Raw genomic sequence first — 25162 nt, forward strand, 5'->3', positions numbered from 1 at the left:
GGTTGCCGCGGTGAACTCTAAGCTCCCCTCAATACAGGCTCTTTACGCTCTGAGCTAAGACTGGACAGGCAGCATCTTTAGACACCTACTCTGTGCAACAGCACCTTGGTCCCACTGCCTTCTCCCACTGCAGGAGTGGGTGGCAGAGACCAAGTGTGAGCTCCTAGCACAGGAGTCGGCAACCTTTCAGAAGTGCTGTGCCGAGTCTTCATTTAGTCACTCTAATTTAAGGTTTTGCGTGCCACTAATAAATGTTAACTTTTTTGGAAGGTCTTTCTATAAGTCTATAATATAGAACTAAACTATTGTTGTATGTAAAGTAAATAAAGTTTTTAAAATGTTTAAGAAGCTTCATTTAAATTTAAATTAAAATGCAGAGCCCCCCGGACCGGTGGCCAGGACCCGAGCAGTGTGAGTGCCACTGAAAATCAGCTCGTGTGCCGTCTTCGGCACACGTGCCATAGGTTGCCTACCCTGTCCTAGCACATGAGTGAGGAATGCAGAAGGGGAGTACCCATCAGGGCAGCTATGAAGAAGGTTGAAAATTGTAACAAGCAAAGACAACTAGCATTCTGAGGGAAAGAAACATTTTTTTCTTTCCCTATCCATCCCCATTTTAAAGCAATTCTTAGTCACCACGATTCCATCACCATGCATAAAGCCAGTTTAAGTATTTTGAAGAGGGATAACAAGATGATTCGTTGTGACACCCCAGATTTAACGGACTCATTTTTATATCAAGAGTGGGTAAAGGGGAAGGAAAATCTGCTGCAGACATAGATTCACCCAGCTGCGTGTTCCTTTCGGTCCCAGCAGTTGGTTTAAATTTTCAACCCTCTTTAAAAGAAAGAGCACTTAGAAATTTAGAGCTTAATTCTCAATTCCCCTGCACCTCGTACAGTCACTTAGGCCAGTGCACAATGAGCGCAAAACGCTGCCATTCTGACTTGGTAGTAGTTTACACTCACTTGCACCAGTGTGAGTGACCCCACAAAACGCAAGCCAAGGCAGAATCTGGCCCTTATTCTAGCTTTATAATGGAGATTCTCTTTCATGTGGCGTAAAGGTCAGATCAATTAACAAGGGGCACGTGCAAACCCTCACAAAGCCTTTCCAGCTCACCAGTGGTATTTACAAGGGAAAGAAATTCTTCAAGGAAACAGCTCTGTCTCAAAGGAGGCTTTTATACGAAGTTTGAGAAAAGTCATGTATAAAATTATGAACAAATTATTTTTCTGGGGAGACAAAATTTAATAGAATGCAAAGAAAAAACTTGAAGTTTAATATTAATAATTCATATGGCCCTGCCGGTAGTCTGCAGCCATCTGTAGCCCAAAAGGTCAGTTCTTGCTGTGACTGCGGTGACAGCATGCGCTAGATTCCTGCATCAGCTCCTTTTGAGTGTTTGTTTCTCGTTTTTATCCTCAGTTTTCTGCACTTCTAGCATGGAATTTCATCAGATGTGTACCCATGTCCAACACGCTCCCCACTTCTGTGCTTTTATTTACCCAATGAAAACAGCTACTAAGCAAAGTCCAAGGACAGTCATAAATGCAAATAAAGCTTATAATAAAATAGATTTTTAACTGTTAGACTAATCGTTTACTTCATAAGCACTTCGCTGGACTGGTATTATAGATATATTAGCAGCAGAAATCGATATGCAACATACACTTATACACTATTTACTTGCTCTGAGTTCAGCAAGATCCTGCTCTGAACATAAGGGAATACTATTAACCAATGAGATGTGGACCACTGCGCTCAGACTCTGACGGTGCCTGCAGAGGTCCAAGGTAATCATGCATGACAGAACCACTCAACTGAAGATTAAAAACTCCAGCGTCAATGAGGCTTATCCACTCCTTTTGGCACAGTGAACTCGCAATGCTTTTATGACACTGCTTTGTCTAGTAATAGCAAATTGGTGTTTCTTGGCTCTTGGTGAATAGAGGCAACAGCCAGTGAGGAAAAGAAACTAGCATGAAATAAGTTAATATTTGACGACTGCAACCTCTTGCTCTTCAGTCTTTACACTTCCCCACTAGCCTTTAGACAAAATGACACAGCTAAAGACATCTTCCCCTGCATCATCACCCTCTCTGGTTCACTGCAATGGTTTCCTTTCTTTTTGCGTATGAAATGTAAGCTCCTCATCGGGTCCTCAAAGTGGAAACTGCAGAACATCTCTCTGAAGATCCAGTTGGTCCAATGGAATGGAAAGATGTACAGGACAGACCTGGAGATGGCTGCTCGGCCCAACCAATAAGAAAATCAAGCTAGCTCACAAAGAGCTCTTCAATCCTACAAGGGAATCAGATGATCCTTGTTGGGGATTCAATACTAAGAAGAACGAAAAGCATGTTCTGCAAGGAACAGCCAGACTACAAGATGATGAGCTGTCTTCCCAGAGCCTAGATACCACTCTAAGATTGGAGAGGCCTCTGAAGTCAACAGGCAAGAATCCACCAGTAATGGTGCATATCGGCACCAAAGACAATGCATTATGGGATATCTCACAGATTACCGATGACTTCGGGGAACTTGGAAGGCTGCTGAAAATAGTCCAAGTGATTTTTTCTTGGATATCCTTCCCACCACACGAGGCTGTACAGTCTGGATGGCATCAGTCACAGATCCTAGTGAGCACCTTTTCCTGGTCACACTCTAAGACTGCTGTGAGGGGAATCCTAGCCTCTTGCTCTGGATTCCCAAGAGTGTTTCAAACTCCGGGAGCCTGAATGGAGTCCAGCCACTCCGCCACACTCAGGGTCCCTAGGCACACACCCATCTGGTGTCCCCTCCCCTGACACGTTGGAACCCATGGTCCAGCCCGCTAGCCCCTCTGGGCACCGTGCTGACTCTTCGAACTCCCCAGTACTAGAGCACCCCACTCCCAGAATTCCATCCCAAGGTATGGAGCTTCTGGTTTACAATTTAACTCCCCCTAGGGCACACAGTAGTTGTGAAGCAGTCAACACAAACACACTTTGTTTAATCTATCAACTTTATGCTCCTTATATTTAATTGTGCGCAGGAGAGTTCAGATCATACAAAACAATGCAACATCCCAAATGCATTGTCCCTCACTAGCTCACCTTCTCTTGGAAGATCATGTGTGTCCCGTCAGTAAGTCAGACAGGCAGGCAGGGTCTTCCACCCCATTGCCTACCCCACCCCTGCAGCAGTCTCTCAACTTATTCTGGTGAAGATGGCTCCCTCTTGCGCCTGGTCTGCAAGCTGCTGGATTTCCAGATGCACTCCATCCCTCTCCTGCTGCAGCTTCTCTTGCTCTAGCTTTGAACTGTCCAAAACTCCTGTTGCAGTGGTGTACTCCATCCAAATTAGTGATCAACATTACCCAAAAGAGCCACTGTAGTGTGAATTCATTGCTTCATTTACTACAGTGCTATATACTCATATTTAAACAGTATGACAGGGGAAATATTTAGTTTTTATATTATATATATTATTCTTACAGCAAAATAATAATACTTGGTCAGTCATTTTATCAACTACAACTGGTTGATAACATAGTAAAAGCATCCTGATTGGTTAATAATTAAGTCACACAGTTTCAATATCATGTGCTGCAAAGAGCCGCAGGAGACGCATTAAAGAACCACGTGCATTTCGCGAGCCTGCATCTGAGTATCACTGTTGTAAAATGACCATCTATCACATAGTCCAGCTTGCCAGGCTGGCAAGATAGACTGGAATGCCCAAAGGGACCGTCTGTGACTCCATGGTAAGACTGTTGTAATGCTTTAGGAGTTCACACTTGTTACTGGGTTAGTGAAAGCTAATTATAGAACATACAACCAGTTTGGGGTTTCTGCCCTGAAACTGGCATTCATGGCCATGAGCCACTCCAGACAGTGTGACAGTAACTGCCCCCTCCCTCACAAGCAGGTCTCCATTTTCTTACATAATCCCGAATTTGAACTGAAATCTCAGCAGTCCCCTTTTTTCAGAATGCCCCAAAACCTTCTCCCAGATGCTTCAGGGAAAGTTTAAACTTTTGCAACAAAGCTTGTTGACATTGTTCACAATTTTTATAATCTTCTGTGTTCATAAGGGTGAAAGTGTTCATTACTGTCATGGACAAAAGCCTTGGACCAGATATCTGAGTGACATATGCTGGAGGTCTCATGCTTCTACTACTAAAACAGCCTCAGAATGTATAAATATTATAGATGACAGTTTCCTAACTCTAGGGGTGTTGCATCCGATATGGGGGGGGGAATTTAAATTGGACCTCATCTGGGCAGCTAAAGAGGCACTGATGACAGAACTAAAAATTTATGGTAACTTAGGTACAAGTGATCCTGACTTGATCACATTTGTTATGTGCAATCAGAATGAAGTCCAAACGGGTATTTTATATATATGTGTGTGGTGCTTTACAGGGCCAGTTTCACAAAGCTGAAAGCAATTATGAGTCAAATCAGTTGGGAGAAAGAATTTAAACGGAAAATTGTGAATAATAATTGGGAATTGTTTAAGAACATTTCACTAGATGCCCCAAAAGCCTTATTTCCACAATCAAAAAGAAGGCCACACTAGTTAAAAAATAACAAATGGGCTTAGTAAGGAAATAAGGGCAGCTATAAAAAGTACATTATTTATATATAGATGTGGCTATATAAAAACAAATTGAAGAGAGAGAAGTAGATAGTAATTAAAATAAAACAGAAGCTAGGAATTGCAGAAAATTAATAATGGAAGCAAAAGAACACAAGGAGAAATTTATGGCCAACGGAGTTAAGGACAAGCGGCAGCAGCTTTTTTTAAAGTACACTGTATTAGGAACAAAAAGAATCCTAACAATATTATTAGTACACTTCTAGATGGAAATGGTAGAAGTGTCAATAACAGTGCAGAAAAGGCAGAAGCATTTGATAAATATTTCTGTTCTGTATTGGGGAGGGGGGAATCAAATGAGGTATTCATATCATGATGATAATGAAACTTTTCATTCCAATAGTAACTCAGGAGGACATTAAACAATAGCTACTAAAGTTAGCCATTTTTAAATCAGCAGGTCTGGTTAACTTACATCCAAGAGTTTTAAAAGAGCTGGCCTAGGAGCTCACGGGACCATTAAAGTTGGTTTTCAATAACTCTTGGAACATTGGAGAAGTTCCAGAGGATGGGAAGAAAGCTAATGTGCCTATATTTAAAAGTGGTAAATGGGACAATCAACATAATTATAGGCATATCAGCCTGACATCATTCCCAGGCAAAATATTGGAATGACTGGTACTGGACTCAATCACTAGAGAATTTAAGGAGGGTAATATAATCAATGCCAATCAACATGGGTTTATGGAAAAAAGATCCTATCAAACAAATTTGTTTTTTTTATTGAGATTACAAATTTGGTTGATAAAAGTCGCAATGTCATTTACACTTCCATAAGACATTTGACTTGGTACTGCACAGAATCTTAATTAATTAAAAGACTGATACAAAATTAACACTGCACATGTTAAATGGATTAAAACAAGCTAATTAACAAGTCTGACAATGTGGGTGAGGTAATATCTTTTATTGGACCAACTTCTGTTGGTGAGAGAGAAAAGCTTTCAAGCTACAATGTACTTGTAAATGAGGAATCATCATTGAGCGGGTAGGTTTCTAGTGGGCTTCTGCAGTGCCGTTCTTGGCCCTGTGCAATTTAACATTTTTATCAATGACCTGGAAGAAAATCTAAAATCATCACTGATATAATACCTACATGGGGAACAAAAGATCAATAATAGGCTCTTCAATCTATCAGAGAAAGGTATAAAAAGATCCAATGTCTGAAGCTAGACAAATTCAGATTGGAAATAAATTCAGATTGCATTATACAGGAGGTCAGACTAGATTATCACAGTGATCCCTTCTGGCCTTATAATCAATGAATCTTTATTTTTCTGAGGGCTACACCATCCCCTCCCATGTCCACATCTCAGGACATTTCTTCCTCTGTCTTGTACTCCATTCAATCTTCCGCTTTTAATACTTTGTCTCTGCCTCTCAGTCAATTTTGAACCATTTTCATACCACCCATTATGTTTGGAATAGCCTCCATCTTCCTGTGTGTCAAGCAACCTCCTCTCCTTCTTCAGATTTGTCCTTAAAACCCACTATTTTCATTTAGTCTTCCAATGCTTATCTCCTTTCTGGTGCACTCAGTATCTTAATTTATTCTCCACACTTTTTCCTCTGCTCCCTATATCCCTGACAATGTCACAGGACTTCATGGGGTACAGGAAGCATCGTCAAGCAGGGACTGTTTTATCCTCTTGGATGGGAACCTGAGTAATAGCTGGGAGTGCCTCAAGGGGAGGACTAGTTCTTTAAATGACAAGCTAGTATTTTGAGCTCAGGAGAGCAAACAGGAGAAAGGCATGAATCCCAAATTAATCCAGGCACTTAAATCCGGGAGTAGAGAGGAAGAAAATTAGTGATGACTGAGTGAGCTCCCCAGGACTGTGCAGTGCCTTTCTCCCAAATGACACACAAGCAGTTGGGCACTCCAAGGGGCTTAACTTCCTGCTGTTGACCTACCCCTGGAAGGAAGGAGAGAAAGGAAGACTAGTTCTGACTTGACCCTGTGGGAAGACAGTCCAGCTGCTTTTAGAGGCATAAGCTACGCTGCACATTGCTCCCTTGTTCCAGCTCTCAATCAGGCTCCAGACACCAAGACATATACAGAGGAAGAAAAACATTCCAATGATTACTTGCTAACACAAACCCTAGTTTACACATTCCTGGGAGATTGTTTCTTTTTGCTGTTCTGCAGATTATACAGCCACTTACATTAACAACAGCTATTTCCTGCTGTAGCTCATACTAACACAAAACTAAGCAAAAAATCACAAGTTAAAAATACCGGCTGAGGTGTCATTGGCAAAACCACTGGGACAAGAAAACTAAGAAGGGACACATTTTGCCAAGTGCCAGTGCTACAGACTTATTACTCTGCCAACTGTAAATCCTCCCTGTATAATAAAACAGGAGCAGGTTATTGCACCGCATTACTTCTCTGTGGGCATGAACAACATTTATAGGGAAGGTTTCATAATCCTTTAAAGAAAAAGCATCCACAAAAGCTTCTGTTGAGGAGAATGTTAATTGCAGACCAAACTGACTTTAGTTAAAGAAAATCCACCATACAATAGCTACGGTCATACAAGAGGGAACTTACAGAGGAAAGGTAAAGTCCAAAACCAGAGTCAACTCAGAACTAGAGAGCCAATCTGGTTTTCTATTTCCTTGCACCACAGGAAACACCATTCAGGTCTTCAACACCATTTAATACAGAAATAGTGCAGCATATCCAGCTCTTTAAAAGCTCAACTGTCCAAGAAGAGTAGGAAGGATGCCTGGGCAAGTGGGCTGAATATGGGGCCAGGGAGTCACTGGCTTCTTCTCTCTAGGTAAGGGTTGAGAAGAGAAGCAAAGTAACCCAGGAGTCACTGAGTTGTTTTTTAGGTGAGGAGTGGAAGGAGAGCAACATAGGTGTTGCTTCTTGTCCTTTAAGAGAAGGGGAGGAAGGAGCAGAGTGACCACAGTTGTTACACTTTTCTGGTAGGAGTTGGTAGCAGGGAACAGACTAGCCCATATAAAAAGAAGAGATTTACTACACCAAGAGCTTCCTATGAGCCCAGGAGAGTGGCAACCCCCAGGGGAGCCCTTCAGAGAGGGTATGGGGACCAGAATGCACTAGCTGGTGGGGAGTGAGGCAGCACAGAATTCAGTAAGTAATATGCACAACCTGGAGGGAGCAGGAGGGGGCAAGAACTGATTCCAAGTGGGAGGGAAGCGCAGTTAATTGGTGAGAGAGAAAAGATGTGACAGTTTAAGTTAAGTAGTTGTGTATTGAGGGACATGGCCTTAGTAAGGCTATGTACACACTACAGCTTATGCTGGTATAAGTTATGTTGCTCAGGGGTGTGAATAAGCCACCCCCTGAGCGACACAAATTACACTGACTTAAGCACCAGTGTGGACAGTGCTAAGTCAACAGGAGAGCTCTCTCCCGGGGGCTTGCAGGCGTTCTCAAAATTCACTGCACTGCACCCCCCTTCTGACAACAAAAATTACTACACAACCCCAGGAGGAGGGACCGAAGCCTGAGCCCACATGGTTGGGGGGGGCCAAAGCCCAAAGGCTTCAGCCCAAGGCAAGGGGCCTGTAACCTGAGCCCCAGGGCTGAAGTCCTCCAGCTTTGGCTTCAGCCCTGGGCGATGAGGCTTGGGCTTCGGCTTCAGCGCTGGGCCCCAGAAAGCCTAAGCCAGCCCTGGTGATCCCCTTAAAACAGGGTCACAGCGCACAGTTTGAGAACCACTTAGAGCATCTGCACTATAGCGGTGCAGCTGCACCACTGTTAGCTCTGTAGTATAGCCATAGCTTAAGTGGTAGCACAAGTACCTTTCACCTGAATAAGAGTCAAGGAGCTTTTCAGGCCCTGGGCATACCCCATTACCTACTGAACCAGCATCACACACCACAGCAAAAAGACAGGTCTCCTCACCATGTCTAGTCTGTGTTTATGGTATGCATAGATGTACAACTCATCACCTTGTTAAAATTAAAAGGTTTAATAGAAGTGAGGTGTTCACAGAATGTTCCTGACACCCCATTAAAAAAGTAAAGTGGAACACGATATAAGCAACTTGGGTGTGGCAGGTTTACTGGGGAATTCTTTAATTGCACTTAAGAGCTACTCATATAATTAAAAGCAGTAAATATTCCTCCTCTTTCAGCAAAGAATAGAATAGATTTCTAGTTCCTCTAGAGAAAATTCTGAGGGCGTAGACCAGTGGCTATCAAACTTTCCAGACTACTGTACCCCTTTCAGGCGTCTGATTTGTCTTGCGTACTCCCAAGTTTCATCTAATTTAAAAACTACTTGCTTACAAAATCAGAAATAAAATTACAAAAGTGTCTCAGCCCACTATTACTGAAAAATTGCTTATTTTCTCATTTTTACCATATAATTATAAACTAAATCCATTGGACTATAAATATTGTACTTACATTTCAGTGTATAGTATATACAGCAGTATAAACAAGTCATTGTCTGCATGAAATTTTAGTTTGTACTGACTTTGCTAATGCTTTTTATGTAGCCAGTTGTAAAATTAAGCAAATATCTAGATGAGTTGATGCACCCTCTAGAAGATGCCTACAAACCCCTGGTTGAGAATGACTGGAGTAGAGGGTCATTGCAACAGCAAGCACTCAGCACCCAGCTTACAAAACTCTCAGGTCCAAAAAAGAATGAAAACATGTTTGACCCATGATGGAGACTAGCAAAGCCAATACTTCGAAGAAATCTGTGAGCCACCCTTCCAATTCCCTACTTGTGTAGGGAGAGGGAAGAAAGAGAATTAGAGAAGCATTTACAAAGCATTTCAAAAAGGTTCACGTTACCCCCTGTCTTTCAACTACCAAAATGTACACAATGCCAAAATTAAAAAAAGCGGTAGTTGTCAGAAGAACAGATGTTTCCCAGTTTTCTCCAGAAGAGCTTTATGTGAGACAGCCCACTACCACCTGGCTATATACCACTGCACTAGAGTACTACCGGTATTTACTAACATTTGCCACACTTGAGAAATAAGAGGAAAAAACTCTCACCCTGAGAGACATTAAATTAAAACATGCAACTTACAATTATAGTCCAGCACTTCTATACTGATTTTAGATTTCTGCAGAGACACGTGATGGGGGCATTAGCAACCTACTCCAAAACAGACATCAATGATTTTAAACAGCAATAACACTGCACAACTCCACTGCGCTCTACCATATGTTCATTTACTTTCAGTGCTGGAATGTTGGTTTTATCAGCTATGCTAATCTTTCTCCAAAAGAAAACATTAAACATTCTGCACACACAATACATGCTCCCCTCCTCTCAAAATCTTAACATACTGTTTCCCTTTTTCAAACTTAGCTGCTAGTCAAATTTCAGTGCCCTGAAGATGTTCGAGGTGGAAGTAGAAATGTATGGAGTGTGATATTTTCTCTGTTGCAATCTTCTTGCATCAGAGAAATGCATGTAATGAATGTAAAGAGTCCTGCTTCTCCAAGTACAGGAGGAACCAAGAACAAAAAGAGCAGTTTCATCACTTATAGCCCCAAGCCTCTTTAGCCAACAGCAGACCCAAAAGCTCTCTCTCTAGCTTTTTCCATGGTCACGCTGCACTTACAAGCTATTGCGTGGCCTTCTTCCTGCCTCAGTCTCTGTTCCTATCAACAAGATTTTAACTCAACCCATAACAAGGTTTCACAAAGCTCATAACAATAGAAAGGGATACTGTTTTGAATGAAAAAACGAAACAGTAACAATTTGCTGTCATGACATTCACTAATACTAAAATCTCTCCACTTTTCAAAACTGCCCCTTGTCAAATTAATGTCGATTTCATTTTCATCATATTAATACTGTATTTCTGCAATTTATTACTCTTGGTGCAAGTATAATTAGAACCAAGTACCCTCATGGAGCTGTTTAAATGAACAAGTCTCTTGGCCATTTCTGTTCAATAAACAAGTGATTTTGGTGAATTTAAAGTTACATGTTTATCCCTTCCACATTGGTTGATTTCAGTATTTCAGCTCCAAAGAGCTGGTCACTGATTTTGTCACTCCTTACACTGAGAGACTGACCTAAGTCAATGCACAGCCAAAGGTCTGATCTGTCTCCAAATTGCTAGTGTAGAAGAAGAAACTCACCGTAAAGTTTGCTGATCATGTAAGACACTAGAGAACAAGGGTGATCAGAGCAAGGGGACTGAATAACTGTACCATTGTGTGCACTTTTATTCGGCAATTATCAACATGCCATAAATTAAAAAAACAAAGAAACACAGAGATACAGCCACAGAGAGAAGGTTATGGGGGAAGAAGGAGTGCTGTTGAACAGGGCTAGATGGGACAACCTTAATATCTTCAAAATTAAGGGGACATCATTTGTGGTGTGAAGTTTGAAAGCAGCAGCATATTTTCTTCAAACATTTCAATGTAAAATTGTGTTGCATTACATCACCATTACTGACATGAATAATTGATTATACCAAACACATGAAGGACCCTCTACTAGTGTACTCTGAACTTCTATTATGGAGTTCAAACGCTGATTTCAAGTAGGATTTATCTTAGACAACATGCAGAAAAAGGCATGCACAATTACACGCTTAACTTGTATACTCAATACATAATTGTGCATACAATCAGTGTAACTACAAACAAATTAAGCATACCATTACACAGTTTCCACTTACAATTGTGCATACATATCTTGAAAATTAATTCCCTTATGTTTCCTATATGAGTAGGGCCCTACCAAATTCACGGCCATGAAAAATGCGTCACAGAGCGTAAAATCTGGTCTTTTGTGTACTTTTACCCTTTACTATACAGATTTCACGGGGGAGACCAGCGTTTCTCAATCTGGGGGTCTCGACCAAAAGAGGGCTGCGTGGGGGGGGGGGGGTCACAAGGTTATTGTACAGGTTATTGTCTCCCTTACTTCTGCACTGCCTTCAGAGCTGGGTGGCCGGAGAGCAGCGGCTGCTGGCCAGGTTCTGAAGGCAGCGCCCCGCCAACAGCAGCACAGAACTAAGGGTGGCAATACCATATCATGCCATCCTTACTTCCGCACTGCTGCTTTTGGAGCTGGGTGGCTGGAGAGTGACAGCTACTGGCCAACAGCCCAGCTCTGAAGGCAGCAGCACAGAAGTAAGGGTGTCAATACTATACTATGCCATCCTTATTTCTGCCTCACTGCTGGCGGTGGCACTGCCTTCAGAGGTGGGCTCCTGGCCAGCAGCCACCACTCTCCGATGGCCCAACTCTGAAGGCAACACCACCGCCAGCAGTAAGGGTGGCACTGCAACCCCCCCTACAATAACCTTGCGACCCCCCCACAACCCCTCTTTTGGGTTAGGACCCCTACAATTACAACGCTGTGAAGTTTTAGATTTAAATACCTGAAATCATGAAATTTACTATTTTTAAAATCCTATGACCATGAAATTGACCAAAGTGGACCATGAATTTGGTAGGGCCCTATACATGAGAAATCAATATGGGTTAAAGCAGGAGTTATCATGACTTCCCAGCTGAAGCAGACAATTAAGCCTCGGACAGAAAACAAAAACTGCTGCATTGGTTTATTGCAGTACCAAAAAAACCTCTTCCATTAGCCTAGCTCTAGGGGATTTTTGGTTATATTGCAAACAACGGGATGGGGTCTTTGGGAAATGTTAAACAAAATGCATGAGAGAACTATGGATTATAGACTTAGTAATTTTCAAACTTGTATGTCCACAAACTTCCAATTGAACTGGGAAAATTCTAGAGGTGGTGACAGAGATTATCCAGTTTGTATTGCTACTACCATATCAAGATTAGACCCTTTTCTTCTAAAATGTGTGAATTAACTACTCTGATTGAAGAGTGAAGTCCTCTCTCCCTTTAGGCACAAAATGTGTGTAGACATAAGCAAAAACTGCAAACTTCCCAGCTCTACTCCATCAGTGCACAACAGCAGCCTTAACTTGGAGTGATCATGTCTATGGAGAAGAGGAGATTCAATCTATAGCTTCAATAATGAGACTGCCAACAAGGCTCCCCATTAATGCCAGTTTTGGGGGTGATCTTTTGTGATATGGATGTTTGTTCACTAGCAGCCAGACTCACCCACCACATCATTTTACAAATGTCACTGAAGAGCCATAACTACTTTTGGCCATAATTGATCTAAAATGTATTTCAACCATTAGCCTGGAGGTGAAAGAATTCACATCATTAGCAGTCCTCAGAGCCATCCAGTACTCTGGTGTGTTTTCTTCCTAATATCCAGAGTTTGTCTTCATTTAACGGAGACATTTGAGTCATTTGGATTTAGATCCCAGTCTAATTGACTAGCATAGGGTCTATTAAAATCTGCATACAATTGGCACTCCATGATCACCTGTGCAATCAGTAATCACAGAGAGCAAACCCTGCACAGTTTGATTACAAATGTGACCTAGTGTAAGGAGACTTGCAATGATTATTTCAAGCTGGAGTAATGGTCACCATCGTCTATTAGATTATTTAAATAAGAATATACATAAAACATGAGTCAAAGTGTAATTTCAATGCTAACCCTCCACTACACTTATTATGCTGCCATGTTCCATTAATATTCCTGTGAAACATGGAATGTTTAGCAACCAAGCAGTTAAGCTCTACAAATTTATTTGAATTAAGAGCATTCTTATGCAGTACTGTTGTTAATCTACATTTCTGTAGAAAACCAATTGTCTGCCTATGCCTGTTTTCCTAAAAGCGGGATTTAATTCTCACTGTGCAGGTTATAAAGCAGCAAAAAAAAAGTTGTTAAAATAAAACCACTATAACTATCTCTTTTGCTCTCTATGTATTTTAGAAATCAATATAAGTAAAATGTGGCTCAATTTAAACGTTCTGAATTTAGTAGCATCTTGTCAGTAAAAATCCAACATATTTGAGATCCTTTTATTTTAATAAAGTTTCATGACTCACTTGCTACCAAAGCTATGTGATTTAATTCAACATTCAAAGCATACTCCCAACTCCTTCTGATAAAACAATTATTTAAATAAATAATAGATGAAAGCAGTGTCACTCTGCTGGCACACATATTCCATAGAACCAGAGCAGGAAGAATAAAACCTGTGCAAAAACAGGCCTTCTTGATGAAAGGGGTAACATGACAACGTTCAGTCATTTTAATTACATTTACCAATGATCACTCTTAAAATTGGGAGGTAGAGGCTTTCCCCTTCTTACCCAATTCCTTTCTTCCAAAGAATTTCCCTTTCAGGCCTCCATGAGATCAAGCCTTACACAGCAAGAAAAAGAATGCCATCTTACTCCCAAACCCTCATGGGATAGTTTTCTGTAGCTCATAATAAACTTAAGATCACTAGCTGGCCAAATGGTGCTATGAAGAGACCTGGATTTGGGACTGCAGGAGACAACTTCCATATTCACTATGATGGTTAATAGCCTCTGTGTATGTGTATTTGGGGCATGGGAAAGAATCCACAAGCACCCCTTTTAAGTGTGGTCTAGAAGTGCTTTCTGTTTACCCATGAAAATCTGATAAATTAGACACAATCTCATATAGCTGTTGGCTACATCCGTAACTAATGTACATTCTGGTTATTTACAGAAGACAAGCTTTCTGTCTCAAGCTCTTCATAGACTGCTCCCTGCAGTGTAAAACACAAACCAGGAGATAAACACAAATAAGACCTCTCCAACTCTCAATCCTCCCTTTTCCAATTGCTTGGGAAAAAGGGGTTGGCCTCTGAAGGACCAGGGATAGGAGCCAATTCCAAACGTGAGACTCCTGAGAGAAAACAAACTTCTCCCATTTACAAGGGAGCTCCAGCTTTAGTGTCTCCACTGGCCTCAACTGCAGCAGTACAACATGAGGAAAAAGTATTTCAGGTAACCTAGTCTCAAAAGCTATTAGATAATGCACTACATTTTATTACTTTCTCCTAGACATTCCTGCAGAACTTCAGCCACTTCTTGCCTACCATTGTCACCACCAAAAGGTGAATTGTGAACCCTGACCAGTATACATAGGGACAGATAAGGCTGCTTAGAAGGACAGATAAGCAGGGCAGATTGATTTAAATCAAAGCCATTTAAATCACCAATTTGAATCATGATTTAAATCACCAAGCAGGAAACTTTAATTTAAAATCATCAATTTTAATCTTGTTTTGTATTTGTATTTTTTAGTTATTTTCCTGAAGGCAGGCTGATCTTCTTTGGTTGGTAATCATTAAAACATATTGATTTCCAACTAAATATAGGCTTTACCCTAAACTGATGTTTCTTTTTGCTAACCAGGATGATACACTATATCTATACACATTTATTTAAATTATTATATAGCTTTACATATATTAAAATTCTTAATTTTTTTGCTTTTTATCTTAAAATGGTGGATGTTTCATACTATATTTACTAGATTATTTTTATTTGTTATTTGTGTCAAGCTTTATTTGGAAGGAAACTAGAATTCAATTAAAATGCACAAAAACCGAATGGAGTCTTATTTTATTAGCTTAATAAAACTACATTTAAGTGTGCTGGAAAAAAAGCTTCACATGTTCTGCATTTAAAACTAACTGATTTGTTAAAGAGAGGAAGTATTACCCTTAGCTAGTGAACTGAAATGATAATGTACCCGGTGACCAGAAACACAAGTTTTAGAACTCACACCTAGCTTTTATGTATGGATTGGATGAGGAACATAAACTTTCTTGCTTTTTCAACTCCCAATCTATTTCTCAGCTGTGAATGAACTAGTCATTGAACTGAACAAGTTGAACAAACTGATACAAAATGTTCTCTCTGCACCTGCTACTGCTATCAAAAGCTCATTTAGCACTTCAACAACGTCTGGTTCCAGGTGATTAGCCAGTGATTCCCTCCAGTTCAGCAGGCTGATTTCATAATAACTTCAGCAGCAAACTTATATTGCTTAATACTGTTTTTCTGTATTTAATTTAAATTATTTTAATAGATTATAATAAAGTTAGGCCTTAATATAAAGTTGTCAGTTTCAAATTTAATTTTAAATAGGGTTATTTAAAAAAAAATCAACCTATATTTAATTCAAATTTTTAAAATCATCAATCTTTATCTACCCTTGGACAAGGCTTCACAAGATGATGCCAGCAGACAAACATTGGTTTCCAATCCATCAAAAGGCAGAAACAGACCAGAAAAGGAAGCTGTAGTGAAAAGGAGAGAACAAGTTGGCAGTCTGATTGAGGAGAGATTAGGGAAAAGGACTGCCTACCAGCCCCCTCAGCTGATTAACAAACACCACAATAGGTACCAAAGAGACTGAGCCATGGCTGAAATGAATGTGGCTGCAACATGAAATTGAGAGAATGGGGGAGGATATGCGACAGCAAGCAACAACAACAACAAAAAAATGGATTTTCAGGAATCACTGAAGGACACAAAAGGATGGGAAGACATTATTTAGGGTAGTACGTGAGGCATAACAGAATAATGGAATGAAATTAAGAAATAGGATGAATATCAGGGAACACTTCTTAATAGGGAAATCTACTAGACAGTCAAATTGCCTCCCAAGGGAAGTAGGGGAAGCCCTATTACCTTAATTATTTTAAACTTATAATAATCAGAAATGAACTCTCAGAGACTAGATGAAAGTTGTGCCTTACATCACTGGAAAGGTAGTTTCCCTTTGATTAGCTGTAATTTCTCAGATTCTACCTACAATCCCCATGCCATAATAATCTGGTTATTCTGGATACCCCACCTCCTCACAGGTATTACCTCCACTAGTTCAGATACTAATATACTACTCCTGGAATAGGTCTCCATTTTCATGATCTACTTAATGGATACAGAAATATAACAAGTGCACTTTGCTCTGCTGTTTGAAATGAATCTGCTTTTAAGAAAAAAAGCAGCAACTGATCAGTATGTATACTATTTCCCTCATTGCTGTTTTTTACATGGATCCAAACAGTTTCAAGTAAGTGAAAGATGCAAACATTATGTGGCTCTCAAGGAAACATATAACTTAGAGAACTATCAGATTAGCATATTGGGACCTGTCATGGGGGCAGACACATATGCGTGTCCTATATGCTATATTTATGTTGTTATTAGCACAGGTTGGGCCTTCAAAAAATTAAGCAAAGACTTTGGGTCGGAATTTCATATGATCTTCCAACAAGTGATTTAAAAGCATAAACTCCATTGAAAGTCAGTGGGATTTGGCTTTCTAAGGGACTTAAGCATTTTTGAAAATTCTACTTTAGATTTTTTTTCCCAAACAAAATTGTGCCTTAAAAAAAAAAAAAAAGTTAGATACTTCAGTATGCATCACTTAAACCCGTCTAAATTGAGAACTGCCCTGCATATGCGCTCATACACATTGCTCTAACACATTAAAAATAAGATCCCTTCTGTAACGTTGAAATCTAAAATTCCTTGGTGCCTCTTGAAAAGAAAAGGGATAACCACAGCCTTCCAGCCATCATTCTCTCTCTCTCTCTCTCTCTCTCTCATTAAAGCAGGTTCTTAAGTCCAACAACTCATGAGCTATTACTAAGTTTGTAGCAGTTGCTATATCTCCCTGTACATTAACCATACCACTGTCTCACAATGCTCCACACAGAAAAGGTGTTCTATACAATACCTGTCTGGTCTCTATTTAAAGAAAGTTACTTGCTTTTCTGGATAAACGATCATTTTTGATGGGCTGTGAGAGTTACTGGTACTGAGAACTGGTTCAGTATTTTTTACCCTCTATTCACCTACAATTGTTTCTTCTTTGTTTTAATCTATGTGCAGAATACCAGGGTGGAGCTGACTTCAGTTAGCTGTATGGTAGGGGATGACTGAATGTTTAATAAATGTCAATTTCTTTAATGAAGCACCTGCTAGATTTTAAGATCCATTCCTGGTGTTTATTCACTACATGAAATCATAGTAAGCATCTGTGAGATCACAGCTGGTTGCTGGGGAAACAAATACCACAGGTAGGAAAAAAGCAATAGAAGCAGAAGACATCTAATAAAAACATACCAAAAATAGTTACTAGGATTTGGGGTAACAACGGGAGATAAAGAAAATAGAGAAGACAACAAATAAAATAGTTTCTAAATTAAATTATCCAGTATTTTAATTGTTCACAGTATATCCCTATACTCCAGTAGGAAAAGCGGCTAGACACATATGAATGGCAGATGTGTACAAAGAACACCTGACAAAGTTAGTCAGATTCACAGTGACACCCATCTATATGCTACAACACAAAACACCACTGGATCCCAAGACAAAGAAAAGCTCACTTGACACAAGTGACAAAGTTCAATGTAGAAGCACCAACACTAAAAGTCTTGCGGCCTGCGCTATACAGGAGGTCAGACTATCCCAATGGTCCCTTCGGGCCTCGGAATCTATGGATATTTATGGTTCAGAAAACTTTACTGCCCAAGTTGATGGTTCAAGATTTGCTCCTGTCTTCTTCAGTTACAGAAATAGTACATAAGCTCAACAATAATTCTGCAGTTACGTTCACACAGGGCCAGCCGTGCTCAGACTGAGTAGCACCGTACTCCATGAAAAGCTCCACTGAAAATAATGGGGCCTCTCAGGGAGGAGGAAGATGCCACTTGGCATAAGGAAGGATAGTAGATTTGCACCCTCGATAATCTGTATGTTATTCCCTGATAACCAGAAACTTCTATGCTCAAACTCTTTTCACTATGTTTTTTTTAACATCATCTTAATAAAAATTTCAAATCTGGCCCACAATGATTAGTGTAACCATTTTGAAACAGGTATCAGAGTAGCAGCCGTGTTAGTCTGTATCCGCAAAAAGAACAGGAGTACTTGTGGCACCTTAGAGACTAACAAATTTATTAGAGCATAAGCTTTCGTGGACTACAGCCCACTTAAATTAGACATTCACTGTGACTATAGTATACATCATTACATGATGAAACAGAGTTGGATTTGGAGCCACTCTTATTTGAGCATATACTATAAATCAGGGGTCGGCAACGTTTGGCACGCGGATCGCCAGGGTAAGCACCCTGGCGGGCCGGGCCAGTTTATTTACCTGCTGATATGGCAGGTTCGGCCGATCGTGGCCCCCACTGGCCGCGGTTCGCTGTCCTGGGCCAATGGGGGTGGCGGGAAGCCGCGGCCAGCACATCCCTCGCCCGCACCGCTTCTCGCCGCCCCCATTGGCCCGGGACGGCGAACCGCGGCGAGTGGGGGCCATGATCAGCCAAACCTGCCGTGTCAGCAGGTAAATAAACTGGCCCGGCCCGTCAGGGTGCTTACCCTGGCGAGCCGCGTGCCAAACGTTGCCGACCCCTGCTATAAATCAATGAGAATGGATTTCAGGAGCCTTGATCAGGTCAGTCTCATTCCTGAACCCTGACAAGAGAACTTTTCAGGCAGGGGAGGAAGATAAAATAGAAGTTTCATAAAAGAACAGTAGTCAATGAGAATCCAAGTAGAGTGATACAGTCATCATACACCTCAGTTCAAAAATAAAACACATATGGAACTGTCTACTCTCTCATTTAAGATGCACAGTGGGATTTCAGCTGGGTCAAGCAGGGCTTTACATTCTGTGCCAGATTTAGTTTGGGTTCTAATCTTAGAGTCTGAACGTTAGTCCCATTATTGCTTTGCCAAACCAAGATTTCAGCAGATGACTTTGATAGCTTCAAGAATGCTACCTGCTATTCTTCAATCTGAAAATCAAAAGGTGTGTGTATTCCCTCTACCAGCTCTGTAGCAATTAACTGACATACTCGGTTCCCAGTACTGTGTTCTCAAAAGAGAGGATGCTGGGGTACAAACGTTTTGGTATGACAAGTTGCTTAGAGCCCTGCACATATATAAAATTTGTATCCACATCCGATCCGAGTTCTGCAAACATGGTCCAGATGCGGATATCCATATATTCGCAGGGCTTTAAAGATGCTTACATAACTTGTTTTTTTATTTAGTGGCAGCAATATGCTTAATTCCAGCTTTGTTTAAAAATACGAGCAAGGGAAAAGCCAGAGTTGACAAGAAAAAAAGGCAAACTAAAAATATTTTCAAACTTTTTGAAGGTTAGCGTTAAACATTAAAAATGGACTTGCCCTTTCAGACACTCTTTGGGGAATCACCACTCTTTGTAATCGCTTATATTTTGATGGACTCTTCATCTTTAATCATACATGCTGAACTACTAACTTCTGCCTTCATTATGAAGGCTAAAAACTATTTTCCACAAGGACATTCATATGCATTTATTTAAAAAATCTTTAAAAAAAAAAAAAAGTATTAAATTTAGTGCTCATGGAAAGTGCCCAATTGACAATACTAGAAATCAAAGTCTTCTAATTCAAACACAGACCTGGCATAGCACGGGCAGTAGTAATGCAAGCTTTTCACATACTGCTCTGTTAATACACAGTAACTCTGACTTGGAAAGATCCTCTAGTGCAAAACAGTTCAGGTTCCACAGGCCATGTAGTCCTTTGCTTCTCTGCTGAACCTACCCACACGTGGGTGTAGTGAAACTTAAGTATATATTAAAAAAAAACAAAAGCTTAGACTACAAGTACAGTCCTCCTTTTATATTACATTCTGCTTGTTCAAATATAAAATGTCACAAAATTAGAAGTATACTATGTATAGAATACCTTTAATCTGCCTACTCATTCTAGACTAACAGATACTTTCATCCCACAATAACTTGGTGCTGTCGCACTATATTTCTAGTGTTAGAAGTTGCACAAAATGTTTTATTAAAGAGAGAATGTCAAGGCAGATAGGCACAGAAAAACCTACCAGCTGTGTTTTGGTTTACAGAAATATGCAAGTCATGCTGCCCAGCTGCGCCAACTTGTGAGAAAACTAGGTAGGAAACTTACAAATATGTTGCCTGCAGGAAGACAAGATTCTTGTATTTTTCATACCTTGCCTGCTCATAAGAACTGAGGCACAAGCAGCAAATTACCAAGAGCAACCTGCATTATCATGAATTCATCACCACCTGTTTGTCATTAATGATAACCCAGTTGCACAGCAGAGACAGATCAAGTTTGTCTAAGATGCAGCCTTCTTTAGAAGAGCTGATAAGATTTTTCAGGATCAGGAGAATAGTAGATGTGTATTTTGTTTTGTTTATTTTTAAGTAGCATTTTTACAGTAGGTTAAGATTTGGGCCAGAAACAATCATCACATCCCTATAATGAAACAAGTCTCACTTTGATACTGTAATTTTTTTTTTTAAGTGACTTCTGGAACATTTGAGTTGGAAAATGAGAGAAGTATAATTCCGTTTATCTAAAAATCTTCTTTCTTATCCCCACCTTATCTGTGAGTTCTTTATGCCAAAGATCAGAAAGGAAAAGGGATTCAAAAAATGAGAAGTTACTCAGCACTCCACCACAATGCCCAAATTGAGCAGGCATTGAGTTTGTATTTGTTTTCAAAGACAACTCTCTCATTCTCTCTCTGGTTCATAGGGCGGAGGATTTCAGTAGCACCAACACGTGGCTATTACGGTTTTTAATGTTTTTTTTATTTGGATAGCTTCACTGGGACATTTAACTTCCCAATTAGACTTTTCATATAAAAGTGAAAGTTAAACAGAAGCATATAAGCACTGCTGAATGACAAGCATATGAGCCTGTATTCTTCTTATAGCATCTTCCATCCCCCAAAGCACTTCATGCATTTTACTAACTGTGCAAGTTATATAGTTCACAACACCACACAACAGTTTAGGGCAGGAAATAAAGAACATGTATCCAACTGAAACTACAGTTAATTTTTTGTGCATGAAAAACAGAGTTTGGACAGGACATATGAGTTAACATTCTGATTCTTAGTGTGAAATGACCATGTCAATGCAAACACGAAGATCCCACTGCACCATGACCTACAGAATCTGCCAAAGACAAGATTAAAATCCCACAACCCTCTATGGAACCACATCGAGACCCTTACACCAAACTTCGACGCTGAGGCTCAATGGAGAGTCACATGGAGCTTTTTGCCCACTCAAAACAAACAGCTTCTCATTGACCCTGCCAAGGAACCGCTAGGTTTTGATTTATGTCAGAAAGACTGGTGCAGATTGACTCGCATCAGGACATCTCATGGGAGACGTGGACAAACCCTCTTTAAATGGAAAATGAGGCCAACAGCTGTATGCGACTTTGGTCACCAGGCACAAACGATGGAGCACATCACATCTGAGAGTTCCCTTCATTCTTTCGCCAAGGGCCTGAAGGACTTCAGCACATTGCTGCAGCAGTGTGCTGATGGCTATCAAACCTAGATATAAATGTGTAGTCATTGCTAAGTACCCAAGCCGTACGAAAAAAAAAATGTGCAATGGAGTCGTTAATAAGCACAGAGAAGTCTCTTACATAAACTGGAACCTCCAGTATCTCAGATCCAGCTGAAGTTGCACCAGGTCCAGGGGATAAAATGGGGCTACATCCGTGCCCACAACATCCCCTGGACCCAGAACTGCGTATGGACAATAGGAACCATGCAGTGCCTCCCTTCTCACCAGCCAACTGGCCTTTGGGGAAAAACTGCAGGGAGGAGCCAGCCAGAAACTAAAGTAGACAAAGCAGATACAGAAACAGTTTAAGCAGGAACAGAGGATATTTTCGACAGTTCTGACTGGACTTGGTCTTACCTGTGCTGGTTGGATGTTTGCGCCAACCTCCTCCTGCCTAGTCTCTTTACCTCAGCTTCACAAAACCTTAACCCGCTTCCTTGCCTTCTTGTCCCATGCACCCTCCTTGTTTAGCCAATACCCTAACACCCCTTCCCCCTCCAAAAACACTGTGGAACTAACATGACTGCTGCCATCATTTTGATCATTCTACTTGAACATTAGATTATATCCCTTTCCACTACCCTTTGTCTATCTTGTCTATTTAGACTAAATTATTCAGGGCAGGGATTGGTACAGTTGGGGCCCCACTCTTGGTTCGTCCCTAGGCACTACTGTAATGCACATGTTTAATAAATTGTCTCAGTATTCCCACAGATTTGAAGTGTCAGTGGAAATTTGGAGAGGTTGTTTGAAGGGGTGATTATTAAATAAGAATGACATGACAATTATGGAACATTCTGACGTCACAATTGTATTATCATAGTATCAAGAAAACCAAAAATAAAAAGACCTATTAGGTCCCATCTAGTCCATCTCTATAGACCCAATGCAGAATTGCTTCCTGCAATACAATTTTCAAGTTTACAATAATAATTAATTGAGAATGTTAGTTTTTTAATTTGTCAGGTAGCTGTGGATTTGGGACACAACAGGTGTCCATACACAGACACACACACAAGGGCAGTATATGCCCAAGATCTCAGAAATTCTATAGCTCATAGCCGCTTCTGAGAGTAGATCAAGTACATACCCTTTTCCTTCCCACATTTAGAGATTTATATTTAACCAGAAAAGTTTAGCTGCAGCAACCAAGCTACAAAGGATTGCATGGGCTTGACAGAAAGGTTTGCCTTTTAGTAAAAAAGCTTAGTACAGCATCAGTTTAATGTTCAAGAGATATTTGGTCAGGGGACAATATCCTGCTTGGCAGGTAAACACGTTTGAGGATCAAATAGGCATTTTCCATCTCAAAAATATTATGATCCTAAGACTGTTTTGGTAAGAATGCATTACTCATATATTCCATGCAACATCCCAAAGAGGGACTAAACCCTCCCCCCACAGGACAACTTCACAGAATATAATGTCTCCATTTAGTGCACTGTCTGCCCACACCATTAACCCAGGAGTGGCCAACCTGAGCCTAAGAAGGAGACAGAATTTACCAATGTACATTGCCAAAGAGCCACAGTAATACATCAGCAGCCCCCCATCAGCTCCCCCACCCCTAACCCCTCCCGCTCACCTGATCAGCCCTCCCCCTCACCTCCCGATCAGCTGTTCCCTGGCACGCAGGAGGCTCTGGGAGGGGAGGAGGAGGAGTGAGGGCAGGCAGGCTCAGGGGAGGGGGCAGGGCCTGTGGCAGAGCCAGGGGTTGAGCAGTGAGCACCCCCTGGCACATTGGAAAGTTGGCGCCTGTAGCTCCAGCCCCGGAGACGGTGCTTATACAAGGAGCCGCATATTAACTTCTGAAGAGCTGCATGTGGCTCTGGACCCACAGGTTGGCCACCCCTACCATTAACCTGATCCAGAGAAGTCTATTTTAAGACATCATTAATTCCACTACTTTGTCAGGAGAGCACCAGTTTCAAAGAAACTCAATGCGGCTATTTAAAATGCATATAATTAGGAACTGTAACGAGCATTCATAATCTGTGAATATGTTCACTTCCACTGTAGTCATGCAACAAGTGCATGGGACCACAGCCAACCTGACTACTGGGAACAAATAAACTCAGTGATTTATCCCAAAGCGTGCTGCAGACCCTGGACTTACACCAGAACCTCCTCCTATCCTTCCCCTCCTCCCCCACAGAAACCTCCGCCCCAGAGCATTACCCGGTCCTTCATCCTCCAGCTCTGGGCCAGAGACTTGGAGCCCTCGATCTTCTCACAGTGACGCTTCTTCATGAAGGCCAGAGGCAAGTTCCAGTCTGTCAGGTCTGCCTCATCCTCCTCCCCGAGCCCCAGGAGAGGGGACTGCAGCAGCTCAGACTCCATCGGGGGAGAAGGGGGCCAGGCAGCACGTGCTCGGCAATCTCCAGCCCAGCACACACCGGGAGAGGAAGGGGCCGGTGGGGTCCCGATCCCAGGAGGGGCTCTGAGAGGGGCTCTGTTCAGGGGCGTGTCCCTTTCCCCGGTGCAGGGGGTGGGGGGAACAGCGGGCCCCGTCCCAGGTGTCTGCTGGGGGGCTCCGCGCCGGCGAGTCTCCTGCTCGAGGCGCCCGCAGACAGCAGCCCCGGCCGGGCTCTCCTCGGCCCCGGCCGGGCTGAGGTGTCGCTAGAAGCACTCGGGGGGACCGGGCCTCTAGCCCCGCGGGCAATGCACGCTCCCCGGCTGCTGCGGCGGGCGCCGAGATCGGCCCATCGTGCCCTCCCCCGGCTCCTCCTCACACACACCGGCCCCTGGCGGCTGGGCTGGCTTCGGCCCCCGTGGGAGGGGAACCGTCCCGCAGCGCCGGAGAATTAAACTCCCCTCAGCACCACACCAAGGAGGCGGCCATATTGCTACGGCCCACAATGCACCGCGGGGACGGGCCGCCGCGTGAGACAAACCAGGCCGGCCGCGTTCGGGACCGCAACCACAGGGAGAGGAGGGGCAGGGGCTGGGTTACCAGAGCATCCTCTCAGCCTGCTGGCGCTGCCCAATCCCTGGTGTGGGCGTGTCACGGGTGATCCCTCCCAAGACTCCCCCAAAACATCCTCTCAGCTCCCCCCAAACCCCGCAGCACCCCTAAATTCCCCGGAACACCACCCCCAAAACACTACAAACTCCCCACCGCACCCCCAAATACCCCAGCCTTCTGCAAAACTCCCCAGAGCCCCCAATTTCCCCAAAATCCCACACCGCGCCCCCAAATCCCCACAGAACCCCCAAAACACCCTCCAGCAGCCCTGAAACACTCCCAAACTC

The 25162-nt window shown here is 42.0% G+C and overlaps 1 protein-coding gene across 3 annotated transcripts in view; it reads right to left on the reverse strand.

The window, feature by feature from the left end:
* The window catches only part of RPTOR (regulatory associated protein of MTOR complex 1), a 289467-nt gene extending 264689 nt beyond the window's left edge, over positions 1–24778 (reverse strand). For all 3 annotated transcript variants that reach the window (XM_034789588.1, XM_034789587.1, XM_034789589.1), the window contains exon 1: positions 24089–24778. In XM_034789588.1, coding sequence (XP_034645479.1) covers positions 24089–24250 — 162 coding nt within the window. In that variant the 5' untranslated portion in view covers positions 24251–24778. The remainder of the gene's footprint in view (positions 1–24088) is intronic.
* Positions 24779–25162: the final 384 nt, after the last annotated feature.

This window comes from Trachemys scripta, chromosome 14 (assembly GCF_013100865.1).
Source record: "Trachemys scripta elegans isolate TJP31775 chromosome 14, CAS_Tse_1.0, whole genome shotgun sequence".
Taxonomy (NCBI): Eukaryota; Metazoa; Chordata; order Testudines; family Emydidae; genus Trachemys; species Trachemys scripta.